This window comes from Tachypleus tridentatus, chromosome 12, assembly GCF_004210375.1.
Source record: "Tachypleus tridentatus isolate NWPU-2018 chromosome 12, ASM421037v1, whole genome shotgun sequence".
NCBI classification, from domain to species: Eukaryota; Metazoa; Arthropoda; class Merostomata; order Xiphosura; family Limulidae; genus Tachypleus; species Tachypleus tridentatus.
The window spans coordinates 70,629,379-70,643,129 of NC_134836.1; the positions used below are offsets into that span (position 1 = coordinate 70,629,379).

The 13,751-nt window shown below is 35.6% G+C and overlaps 1 protein-coding gene across 3 annotated transcripts in view; it reads left to right on the forward strand.

The window, feature by feature from the left end:
• LOC143233539 (dual specificity tyrosine-phosphorylation-regulated kinase 4-like) overlaps nucleotides 1-12,921 on the forward strand; it is a 52,563-nt gene extending 39,642 nt beyond the window's left edge. The window contains exons 6-12 of one of the 3 annotated variants that reach the window (XM_076469870.1): nucleotides 3,170-3,308; nucleotides 4,316-4,438; nucleotides 5,400-5,592; nucleotides 5,892-6,021; nucleotides 7,563-7,699; nucleotides 8,305-8,412; nucleotides 9,170-12,919. In XM_076469870.1, coding sequence (XP_076325985.1) covers nucleotides 3,170-3,308; nucleotides 4,316-4,438; nucleotides 5,400-5,592; nucleotides 5,892-6,021; nucleotides 7,563-7,699; nucleotides 8,305-8,412; nucleotides 9,170-9,264 — 925 coding nt within the window. In that variant the 3' untranslated portion in view covers nucleotides 9,265-12,919. Of the gene's footprint in view, nucleotides 1-3,169; nucleotides 3,309-4,315; nucleotides 4,439-5,399; nucleotides 5,593-5,891; nucleotides 6,022-7,562; nucleotides 7,700-8,304; nucleotides 8,413-9,169 lie in introns of all 3 variants that reach the window. The other 2 variants (XM_076469868.1, XM_076469869.1) reach the window with 2 other exon arrangements.
• Nucleotides 12,922-13,751: the final 830 nt, after the last annotated feature.

Below are 13,751 nucleotides of genomic sequence, written 5' to 3' on the forward strand. Positions count from 1 at the left end.
TTCTTGAAAACATATTGGACCAACTTAGAAGACAATATCGAGTCAATAGCTTATTTTGTCTTTATTAAAGTTATTTGATGGTCTCTGACGGACACAGGGAGATAACGTTTAACACGTAATAATTATTTCACCATATAGTTTTCCATCATCTCTATACCATTATCGCAAAAAATCGGTTCCCCAGAGGTACAACGGTAACTATACGGAGTTACAACTCTAAAATTCAGAGTTTGATTTCCAAATTTAGACACAGCAGATAACCCAATGTAACTTTGCTTTGAAAGAACAAGCACCCAAACACAAAAATGATGGATCTGTTTTATGGTTTTTGTTGTATTTCGTGCATAGCTGCACGAGAACTATCTGCGCTAGATGTTTCTAATTTCGCAGCGTAAGACTGGAGGGAAGGCAACTACCACTAACCACCCATCGCCAACTCTTGGAATATTCATTTGACAACAAATAATGGGATTGACCGTAGCGTTATAAAGCCCAACGGTTCAAAGGGGCAAGTATGCTTGGTGGGATAAGGATTTGAACCCGCTACCCCAGGCTGTGAATCGAGTGCCTTGACCATGCCAGGCCTAAAAATGACGGAAGAATGTGATCTTTACCGTATCTATAAATATAAGTAATAGAAGAAGGTGAAAGAATTTTGGATGCCTTATATTACCGATCATTATATATATTGAAAGATACATTATGAACATCGGTATGAATGTTTTATTATATATATATATATATATATATGTGTGTGTGTGTATTTCAAAATGTGTAGTCCGTAATGATGGGATCTGCACGATTTGATAATAAAGTTTGAAAAAATTACGTTTACTCTCCATAGAATTATAATAGAAATTTTATTTTAACTGAAGTTTCGTCTTTGGGGCTAGAAGCCGTAAAGAAACCATGAAGGCGAAGCATTGGATAAACTAAGAGTTATCTTATAATTCCCTAAAGCGTAAAAGTCAAAATTTCATATCTTTATTATCAAATATATTATTATTGTTTGTTTGAATTTCGTGTAAAGCTACACGACGGCTATCTGCGCTAGCCGTCCCTAATTTAGCAGTATAAGGCTAGAGGGAAGGTAGCTAGTCATCACCACCCACCGCCAACTCTTTCACAAACGAATAGTGGGATTGACAGTCACATTATAACGCCCCCACGGCTGAAAGGGCGAGCATGTTTGGTGTGATGGGGATTCGAACCCGTGACCGTTGGGTTACGAGTGGAGTGCCTTAACCACCTGGCCATCCCGGGCCATATGTGCCGTTTAATGGCTATTTGTTTTTGTTGTTTTTTTCCATTGCTCAAAATTAGAAACGAATATACCAGAAACGTTTTTGTTCTAATTTTATCGTGTCTCTATTTGTGTTTTTAATAAAGAATTTCAGCGAACTGATAAAAGAAAACTACTGAATTATTTCCAAATTAATACGATTACACTATGTAACAAAATTTTTACTTTGTTTTGTTCCTGGGCAGAAAGTGTTATTTCCTAGTTACTTATGCTTAAAGTAAATGGAAAAGACATATTTTTCTCTTCAAACTTTACTTTTGTGACCCTGGTAATGAAATTTTCAAATTTACCCATTTTCCAGAACATTCCAGGTAGACTCAGTGCTGAGTTGCTGATAGAGAATTTTCTCGAACGTACAAGACATTTCAAGAACTTTCTAAAATGTTGTAGGAGAGGAAGCAGTCATTGAAGATCTAGATTACAATTTCAGAGGTGCAGCTTGTGAGAGAAACCCATATTACCCCAACCAAAGAGACTTCAATGACTTAATCAGATATCTTTTTCTGATAAAGTCGAATGCCGAGCTTTTAATATCTAGGCTCAAGAAGTGGGATATTTAGATGAAAGTGTGCAAGTCACAAGTCAGAGGAAGCGTCACCGACATTTGTAAAGTTTCTTCACTCATGAAGATGGGCTCTGCTTCTGCCACAATGTATCCAGTCTGTGCGAGACAATTGGAATTGCCTGTTACCCGAACGAGTGGCGCCTCTTCATTGACAGCTCATCCAGAGGCTTCAAACCTGTGCTGCTCCATAACGGGAATAAGTATCCGTCTCTTCCCCTGGCTCATTGAGTGCACTTCAAAGAGGAATATAACAACGTCAAGACCTTGCTAGAAGCCTTAAAGTGTGATGAGTATGGCTGAGAGGTTATCGGATACTTTAAAATGGTGGCATTCCTGATGGGTCTCCAAGGAGGATATACCAAGTTTCCTGTTATCTTTGCCTTTAGGACAGCAAGGACACCGCAGCGCACTACAACAGGTAGCACTGACCACAACGGACCGAGTTCTCTGTGGGGAGGCATAGTGTCAAGAGTGAGCCACCAGTGGACCTCCAGAAAGTGCTGTTCTCTCCATTGCATACAAATTGGGTTTTATGAAACAATTTGTCACAGCTCTTGATAAGGAGTCTGCAACCTTCAAGTACCTTCGAGGCTTATTCTCTAAGCTGTCTGAGGCAAAGATCAAAGCTGGTGTCTTCGTTGGACCACAAATAAAGAAGATCCTGGAGTACAGAGAATTTTCCAATAAGTTTAGTTGGAAGGAAAAAAAGCTTGGGACAACTTTGTCACAGTGGTTCGGGGCTTTTTGGTCAATCACAAGGCCGAAAATTATGTGGAATTGATTGAGACTGTGGTGAAGAAGTGCAGCAAAATAGGCTGTAGGATGTCCCTGAAACTCCATATCCTTGACGCTCTCTTTGAGAAGCAAAACGGGCGCTTCTACCAATATATACTGGACTTTGAACGCCGCTACCAAGGAACGTATAACGAAAACATGATGGGAGACTATATTTGGAGGCTGATACGTGAAAGTGATTTACATTATGGTCGCAAATCTCGAAAAACTACTCACTTCTACACATTTTTGTATAACTTTAGTATAAATACATGAAAATCTTGATTCATATGTTGTTTTATTTAGACCTTATGCAAATGAAAATGTGTAAATTTGCACGTTCTTACATAGAAAATAGGTTAACTTTTTAAATTTCATTATCCAGGTCACAAAAGCAAAGTTTGAAGGGAATAATGGCCATTTTCTGTACTTTTGCAACATAATCTACACATTCTATACAGGAACACAATTTGTGTTGTATAGTGTTTTTAAAGATTTAGTAATATTTTAGTTCTCTGACATTACAGTCTCAACCTGTATGAATTGATAAAGAAAAATAGCTACCAAGGCTTAAGTCTAGCGCTTATCCGAAGGCTTAGTCACTCACTAGTCCAGTGTCTGTGTCTCCTTTCCAGAGAGAATGTTATTCATTGTGACTTAAAACCGGTAAGTGCAGTTATGTTTTGTACGTTTATGCTTTCATTTTGTGTTTATTCACTGTACCTCATACGCATTTTATGTTTATGTTTTGTTATCTTACTGTGTCATATTTTCAACAGGATGGATGTAATTATTTGTCTAGTTTCAATAGAATTTAGGTAAAATGTTTGGCTATCTTCAACAGGATTGGAGTAATTGTTTGCCTATTTGCGATAGGATAATGATGAATATTTCTCCAGTTTTCAACAGAATCATTTGTCTGTGTATGTGCATGCAATTTCTTTGAAAAGGTGTCAAAGGCCACCTTTAGAGGTCACCTGTTTTAACCATTCGCATCACTATACAATAGTATTTTGTCTGTTAGTCTGTTGGTATACATTAAAATGACGTAACATAAGGGACAATTAACGTTGCAATTTGTACTGCCGTAACGTAAGTAAAACATGCGCATGCCATGAATCATGAGAAGAATTGTACAGTTCGTAGGCTACAAGTCAGTATGACACACGAAGGTGAAAAGCAAGAAATAAAAATATTTTTTGCTCTTAATTTTAATTTTATTGACTCTTGTTACAGAACACTTTCTGGAACCCTAAGAAAGTACACTTACGTATTTTCTTATTTCTAATAACACAGTGATTCTTATTTGTCTATTTTTAGTAGTTTGTGATAGAGGAATTATCTGTATTTTACTTACTGACTTGAAATAACTTTCGTGTGTGTGTTTAAGTTATATTTAAATTCACTAGAGGTCTCTTCACCTTGCCTCATAACATTTTTGAAGATTTGTAAAGAATTAGTGTATACGATCAAACTAACAACAGCGGTTAATCTACCATGTAATAAAATAACCTTGTTAAACTTACACCAATACCTTGTTTTTGAAAAGATTCAATATTAGTGAAAAAGATGTGCATGCTGTAAAAAAAAGAAAACAAAAATGGTGCCCATGTGGAAGACATGTTATCTTTTGTCATGAAAAAATTCGTTTCTGTCTTTTTCATTAATGGCAGGAAAACATCTTGCTCAAACAACGGGGAAGTAGTTCCATAAAGGTGATTGACTTTGGAAGTTCCTGTTTTATCCAACAGAGGGTGTATACCTACATACAATCAAGGTTTTACAGGGCTCCTGAGGTAGGTTTATGGTAATGTTCACTTAAGGCTTGTTTTGGTGAATTATGTTGTACGAATTGGCCTTCTATTTTATACCTTGACACGACTTGAGTAAATAACAAAGAAAAATTATTACAAGTTGAACAGTAATAAATGTACCACGTTGCGACAAGATCTTGTCATGATCAGTTGTTTTTTTGTTTTGAATTTCGCCCAAAGCTACACGAGGGCTATCTGCGCTAACCGCCCCTAATTTAGCAGTGTAAGACTAGAGGGAAGGCAGCTAGTCATCACCACCTACCGCCAACGCTAGAGATACTCTTTTACCAACAAATAGTGGGATTGACGAGTGCCTTAACCACCTGGCCATGCCGTGCCTTGATCAGTTGCAAGTGTTTCGCTTAGACTTCGGATTATATACATACAGTAAGGTACAAAGAGGTCATGTAATCGGATCTTGATTAACAACTCAATAAACGTAACCTGGTGCTCCAGGATGTTAATTTAGAGAGGGATTTGTTGTCCAATTAAAATAGCTATTTTAATATTTGTATTTGTTAAATGTTTGGTTCTTTAAAATGTTTTAATAGATACACTGTTGTTATTGTTTGAGTTGTAATGGTTGTAACCATGGATGGATGCTTTCATCATATTCGATGAAACGGAATGCGATTGAAAAACTAGATAAATAATATAAAATGTTTATATTTAAAAGAATCTTCTTTCTATATGGAAGAAAAATAACTTCTATATAATAGTTAGATATTTACAAAAAAAAAGAAATAGTAGTAGCAATAAATGAGATTCATGAAGAAACTTGTTTGTTCTTAGTTCCATTTTCCGCCACAAATTGGCTGTTATGATTTTTTTTATATTTTGGTTAAACAAAGTTATTAAGGTTGTATTTTCGTTTTGTTTATTTATCTGAAACGTCTTATGATAGCCAATGATAATTTCAAGAAAATTCTACTGATAAATTCAGGTGATCCTTGGAGTGCCCTATGGACCAGCTATTGACATGTGGAGTCTTGGATGTATTCTGGCTGAGCTTTATACCGGTTTTCCGCTGTTTCCTGGTGAAAATGAGGCTGACCAGCTAGCATGTATTATGGAAATTATTGGACCACCTCCAGTTGAAGTCTTAGAGGTAGCATCGAGACGTCGTTTGTTCTTTGGTGAGATTAATATGTTGGTCCTGTTCCAATAGTCATCTTGTAACGTGTTTTGACCTTTATGTTACCAACTTTGATAATAGTAATTAGTGAATATTTATTATGTTTAAACACACAGAAACGTCTCTAGGCTATAATCAAACATTATTGTTAATTTTTAGGCTGTACAAGATACAACGGGCAGCCTGATCACGAATAGATTGCTTTTTTCTGGTCAAAAGTTAAACTGAGTGCAGAATACATTTAACATAAAATTAGTTTCATATCAGCTCAATGAAACCTAATCCCACGTTTTCTTCCAGATTCCAAAGGAAATCCTCGAAATACAACTAACAGCAAGGGTAAAAAACGTAGACCAGGGACCAAAACGCTACCCTTGGTACTTGGATGCTACGAAGAACAATTCGTGAACTTTCTCGCTAGGTGTCTTAAGTAAGTTAGCTGTTAACACATAACTTTGTATTATGTATCGTTTTTGTAAAACATGTGCTATTTTTCATAAATAGTAAAAAATAGGGGTGACATTACATTACAGTACGACTGGTAATAATTTTACTTTAATTTTCTTTACTGGCCCAGTATAATTATCCGGTGGAACAAAAAAGAGTTTATTATAGCATTACAACTTATCTGTTACGACAAAATCTCAAGTCTGGTAGTTCTTTTATTTACGTAAGTTGGCACCGGATTCGAAAACCGAGAGTCATTCGCTAGTACAGCGGTAAGTCTTCGGATTTACAACGCTAAAATCAGGCGTTCGATTCCCCTCGGTGGACACAGCATATAGCTCGATGTAGGTTTGCTATAAGAAAACACGCATTCGAAGATCGAGACACGGAAACAGTTGGAAAATAAAATTCTTCGGTTTTCTTTCATCCAAGTATACCATCATACAAAACTTACTTTCATATAGTTTATCTGAATTTGTCATCTTATGAAACCAGTTTTTTCGTTTGTTGAAATTAGAAAATGTTATTTTCCTCTCTTCATTGTCGCTCAACTTGTCCCTCTAGCCTAATAATAAGAAATTATGACTTGGAAGCTAAGATAAAGGCAATAATGTGTTAAATGTGCTATAAACTGTCACATCTAGAGCCGACGAGACCTTTCGCTTAATGCCATGGGTCGTCTAGACCAACTCAAGTGCAACAGACACAGTGGTGGTCTAGATACTATTTATATCATCATTTGCATGAACAGCTCTAATGGTGTGAACTTAATTAAGTACGTGAAGTGTAATTATTATTAATGGTCACGTTATTCAACGATGAGGGAACCCCGTCGTATGTAGCTACCGTAAATGGCATTTTAGAAGAGAAGGGCTCATAAAATGTTCGAAAATTAGTTTCATTTCCTGCAAAAACAAGTATGAAATGCCTGCTTTACTCTCTTAAAGTGTTTTATGCTTCTATTTCTTGCGTCAACGTAAATGAAAAAGAATGGATAGAAATGAAAGACACTAAGTATGAGTTTTTATCTTGTTTATCTACGTATTCTAAAACTTCTCGTAATTATTGCAGAGTTCACCAAGCTGACAGATATACAACTTAATAACTTAGCTGACACTGTGTATAGTAGTTGATTACGATATATTAAATGTTATGGTATGTACCATCCACGTTGGCGTTGCATGATCCATTAGTCCGAAATGCTTTTATATATATATATATATATCATGGTTTACGCGTGACTTTCTGATAGTTTAGGCTTAACGAAACTGGATATGTGCCTCGAAAAAAATTACCGATGCGAAGCAGCTAAACTTAAACCAAGCTTGTTAAAAACTCAGAAATATATTGACAACGTTAACTCTCTCGTGCATATGATGTAATAATTATATTTAAAATTCTGGTTAGTAACTCAGCAAGTACAAAGTTTAATAAACGAATCCTATTCTTACAATCGTGTTAATTAAATCGATACTTCTGGTTTATCCTGTTGTATTGAATGCATCTCTATGACATCTATTGTAGTTGGAACCCGGAGTTCAGAATTACCCCAGAAGAGGCTCTAAACCACAAATGGATAGCTGATTGTAAAACTGGCCGTCGTGAGAGAAGTGGATCAAAGATGTCGCAGGTTTCAACATCAACAAAAGAGAGTGGCCAGGGTATTTCTCTATTGTTATTGTATCTTATGTTATTCATTAAGTAATCTCTCGAGAAGTTCATGCTTGGAAAATTATATTTAAACATACATTTCAATGTCAATTAAACATTAAAAAAAAACGTTAGGGTTAGCACAATGTTAGAAAAGTGGAATGGATGTAGGAACTAGAAGTGCTGAACTCGTGTATTTGGAAATTATTTAATAATTGCGAAAAATAATTCAGAAACGATGATATTTAGACAAAAAAACCAACTATTTCGCGTATCTTAAGCCTCGTATTTAATTTTTTCTCTCCACCGTGTACGTATTTATTTTTATTTTCTTTGCGTAAAAGTATTTTGATTTTTCTTACATTTTTCTCATTTATTACTTCAGTTTTTTTATTTAGAATCATTCACCTTTCCCTGTCGAATTTTGGTTAAGTTCATTCCTTTAGTAATGTAATAGTTTCCAGTTATTCCTCCTTTTCTCTGATTACTCTTTTTCCCCCCTCTGATCCGTTTCTGAACAATCCATTTCTTTATGTCTCTCTCTCGTTGTTTTATTAACAATCTCGCTCGTTTATGAAATCAAGTTTCGCTGTTCTGTTGTTGTTTTTTTCAATAGAAAGCCGAAAGTCATCAACGTTGAAAGTTTCTAAGTACATAAGCATTACTTCTCGGGGAAGATCTATGGAACGAAGAACAAGTACTAAAACTTCAGAAGAAGAATGCTGTAAGATCCGTTGTTCGTTTAGACTTATTCTGAGTAACTTTCACGCAGGCACATTTGTTGTTGTTGTTTAAGGGGAAAAGCTGAACGATAAGCTACTCGTGTTGAATTTGCCGCAAAGATCGAACCCCGAATTTTAACTTTATAAGACTTTGAGCTTGCCCTTGAGTCTCTCTCCCAGTAGAACATCAGCAAGTCTATAAACTTAGAACTCTAAAATCCGGGGTTCGATTCAACGTGGTAGACACGGGAAATGGCCTATTGTGATCTTGCTCTAAAAACAAACTAATCTCTAAGACAACAGAGAGGCCCGGCATGGCCATGTGGTTAAGGCACTCGACTCGTAATTCGGAGGGCGCAGGCTCGGATTCTCGTCATACCAAACATGCTCGCCCTTTAAGCCGTGAGGACGTTATAATGTGACGGCCAATCCCACTATTCGTTGGTAAAAGAGTAGCCCAAGAGTTGGTGGTGGGTGGTAATGACTAGCTGCCTTCTCTCTAGTCTTACACTGCTAAATTAGGGACGGCTAGCGCAGATAGCCCTCGAGTAGCTTTGCGTGAAATTCAAACCAAACAAAGACACTAGCGGGCTTTAAATCGCTCTTTAAATTTTAGTCAAAAGTAATATTAAATTTTCCCTATGAAAGTTATCTTTCCACAGATTTGGAAAATAAAGATGTATAGCTATGCATAAACAAAACAACTGACACAAATTATTTAGGTTCTAATGAATATTTTCGTATCTTCATTTTATATAGTGCTTCTACGACCAGTAGAAAGCGTGGATAGCAACATAGGAGAAACACAATATCCACTAGAAGATTCAGGAACCTTCTTACCACCTATCCTTTGATGCGAGATGTATCAGATGGAGTTATTAGTGTTTGTGGATTCCTCAGCAGAGGGTGGCTACAAAATATCCATATGTTGCAAGAAAATTGTTGGTTGTTTTTGTTTTCGTATGGACAAATGTGAACAACAGTTCCTAAATGAGATATCTGAACGTCAATGTAATCCTAATAAACAAACATATCCATTTTTAAACTAGTTGGAGAGATTAAACACGTCAGACAAACCAAATTTGGTTATGTTCGACAATTTTACTCTATTCGAACTTGTTAAGATATTTCTATCGTGTTAGCGACATCAAAATATATCTCACGTTACCGTAAACTTAAAACTGTGTAACAGAGAATATTATTTTTCCGAGTTTAAGAATCACCATTAACTTTAAATAATAAATGTACGTGTAGTTTGGTTGAAATGTTTTTTTTTTATTGTCATATACCAACAATTATTGAATTTCGTTTTTACAAAGTTGACCCTATTTGACGAAGTTTGTGTTGATAGCAGTTCATTAAAGAAATAATATTCTTGGTTCATTTATCCAAGAACTGCAGCATTTAGCGTTCTTTTCTAAACCTTAGGAATCCCTTACTTATTCTAGGACTGGTATTATATGATTTTTTGTTATTAAAATAAAGCTAATAAGATAGCTGCTCGGGAAAGAAAATAATGTGAATAATTACAGAATGTGGACGAATGTCCTTAGTTTGAGAGTACGACTAATGTCCAGACAGATACTCCAGAAGAATCACGTCAGCAACACATTTCAGTAACGTTGTATTGGTCAGTTCATTAAAAATATATCTGTCAGTCAGTGTGTTAGCTGAATACTTCAGGAAAGCGAATATATTTAATCAAATATTTCAATAATGTAACTAACTATTCTCAAATAGGGTATTTAGAACAATAACCCACAGATATTTACATAAGGTGGATGTCTTTAGTCGGGTATTTGTAAAATGTAGACAGATGTATCGATCAGCGAAAGGTTTTTCGAATATGTTAACATGTGCCATTTAGGTAATTTGTGTATGTTACGAGCTAACACAGGGTTTTTAGTGACATCAGTCAAATTGGATATATTCATTTCTGACAGTAAGGTGTTTTTTAAAATGTGTTAAATTGAATATGTTGTCATCAGACAGTCAAGTGTTTTATGAATGTAGACATCTTTCACGTTCCAGAAGGAAGACATCGGTCGGTCTCATATTTTCAACAATTTATAACAATCAGGTTGAAAAACGTGGACATCAGCCAATCAGTTATTTGAAGGGTAATACGGGCGACGATTAAAACTGATAAAGATTGTAAACAGCTTTCCGTCAAGTCCAAGAAGGTAATAATCAATCAATTTGATCATCAAACTACAGTAGTCTACTTAGTTACATAAAGATCTCTCCATTCAAAATTTAACCATATTATCAAGTGTTCATGTAGAACTTTGTTAGTATCTGCAGGCCCGGCATGGCCAGGTGGTTAAGGCACTCGACTCGTAATCCGAGGGTCACGAGTTCGAATCCCCGTCACACCAAACATGCTCGCCCTTTCAGCCGTGGGGGTGTTATAATGTGACGGTCAGTCCCACTGTTCGTTGGAAAAAAGAGTAGTCCAAAAGTTGGCGGTGGGTGGTGATAACTAGCTGCCTTCCCTCTAGCCTTACACTGCTAAATTAGGGACAGCTAGCGTAGATAGTCCCCGTGTAGCTTTGCGCGAAATTCAAACCAAACCAAACCAGTATCTGCATAATATACAAACATTAAACAAGTTGTAAAACCATAAATTTTCAACAAAGTCAAAAAAATTGTCAAGACAATTATAATTTAGGTAATAATGTAGATACTTATTTACAATAACGTGAAAAATATTTTTGGACAAAAATCTTGTACATGTTTCTTCCATTTCTTTTTTTAACTCCAATGCGTTTGTGTCCTCACACTTCAAATATAATGAAGTCATTTTTAATAAACCAAGAACTACCAGGGTCCGATAGGGCCCTGGGCTTCCGTGAGAATCCTTATAAGTAACCTATGGGACTCCCACCAAGGACGTTGCAAGTGTAAGCTAGATCCGAATTTCAAATTTATTTTAAGGCTGCTTGAAGAATTATAAAAAATGGGAAGTAAACCTCCTCCCGATGTTTCCTTCACTATGCACGATATTATTTTTGTATATTCTGCACATAAAGTTAATAATTACTTGATTATTGTCCTGTAAATACGACCCTAATAAAACAAACTCTCTTATTGCTGAACTGTAAATTGTACAAAGTTGTAGTACAAAGTCTGAAATAAGATGTGGAACACGTTTATTCTTACGTATCCTTGCTTTTGTACTGCTGTCTTGTAACAGCGCATCTAAGCATCAGTCAATGTTGTAAATCAATCATTTATTACGTACAAGTCAGTATATCTCGGAGTGTTTCGGAATTGTAAAACTCATCCTACAAAGCGATTGAGGAATATGCTATGTAATACAAGTTAATTATCTAGCATAATGATGTGCATTTGCTTTCATTTGTGGATGGTCTCTCGTTGGGAGAGCGGTAAGTCTTCGGATTTTTAACGCTAAAGTTAGGTGTTCGATTCCCCTCGGTGGACACAGCAGATAGCCCGATTTGGTTTTGCTACAGGATAAACACATACATTTGTTCATGATGTTAGAGAAACACGGAGGTTCAAGAAGTCCTGATGCAAATGAATAAAAACTCTATAATCCGAGCACTTTCGAAAGGAAGTGTTCATGTTACGCGGTTTTTATTCATTTCTTTCATTTGTTGTATCATTTGAATACTTTCAAAATGTATAATACAGTGTTATTTTGAAGTTCTGTACGAATTTATAGGAAAAAAAATCTTGACGAGTTCACTTCGCGAAATCACTGGAGTTGTTGTAATCAATACAAGTGAATAATACGTACTCCCTCCGAGCAGTGCAAGTAAAGTTATTTTTTAAAATATAAAAAGTGTGTAATATAACGAAAAGTACAATTTAGAACTACTTTAGCCTTTCAAAATGAATTGCAAGTTTCGGTAGCATAACCGTTTAGGCGCGCCTGCTACCGCATATTGGGATTTTAGTTCCCGCTAGAAATGCGAATCGAGCGCATGAAATCAGACAAACCTGTACAGATGGTGATCCCGACCAGCGATTAATATCCAACATGGCCTACGGCCCTATTCAAAACTGTTGATTATTATTTAATTTTGAGGAGAATACAAACTCAAAATGACATCAAATCGCTCCAGTGTTTTCACACTTGAACTTGTGCAAGCTGACGACTCTGAACCCGAATTAGCTTACGATGATTTTGAGCGCGATACGACCAAAAAATAAAAAGGATTAAGAAGACATGAATCTGGAATATGAATACAACATTAAAATCAACAAGATTATCAGCTCTTCATGATACGAACCAATCATCGGTTGTTAAAGTTTGGTTGTTTTTTGATTACCTAGTTTCTTTGAAAAATACCGTGAAACGTCCATCTCCGACGCGACGCTTCTAAATGTTCATTTCGTACACCAAGAAAAATGTATTAATATCCGAGAAGAATTCTCATAAGTTGGAAACAATAAGTTAAGATGTTGGTAAATTTGTTACTGTCTCAAACTCTATACGGTTAGTGTTAATTCATAATGTATGACGTACGTTGGAAATAAAATGATTGTTTTGTGGAGGATTTTTTTTTTTTGGAATACATTGTGTTTTGCGAATTTCATGTCGAAATAGTCATTAAACATTCATTATGAATATTGTATGAAATTTACATATAATTTTGAAGTACAAGGTTACTGGTGAAACAGATTATAGTCAATTGTATCTCATTTTTCATTAACACCATGCAACTAAGGTTTCACTTATTTCACAAAACTAAACCAGTTTATTAATAACAGGTTTTTTTTTTATTAGGTGATAACTGCACATTCCTATGTCTTTCAGTTCTTATCTGCCAAGCAGTTCGACAATGGGAAGTACAATCCAACAATGTTATATTTAAATCAAGTTTCCATTGATTTTATTGAGTTAATAATTGGGTTTTAGAAAAAAGCCATATTGAACTGTGTTCATCGTGGAGAATCAAATCCTGGATTTCACCATAGGCTTACCGCTGTCCCACTGCGGACTGCTGGGTTAGTAAGAGCCGATATAAATCGATACTGATAAAAACAAAACTATCCAATACGAGCAAACACGTTTCGTATTTTGAGACACAAAAAAAGTGCTTTAATAGTTTTATGTTGCTAAATTACACCATTCGTGTAACGAACTCGGAATCTGATGAACTTGTATCTAATCTTAAGATTTTTAGATATTACAAAGTTATAAAGACAGTTGTATTCTCAAGACGTCTGATATGGACATTAAAACGTTAATTAAAGTAAAATAAAATACAGAACAACGTTTCGACCATCTTCAGGTTAGGTTGTTGTTCTCTACTTTAAAGTTCTCATACCAATACTAGTTGTCTTTACAATAAATTTTTAGTTCAAGAGA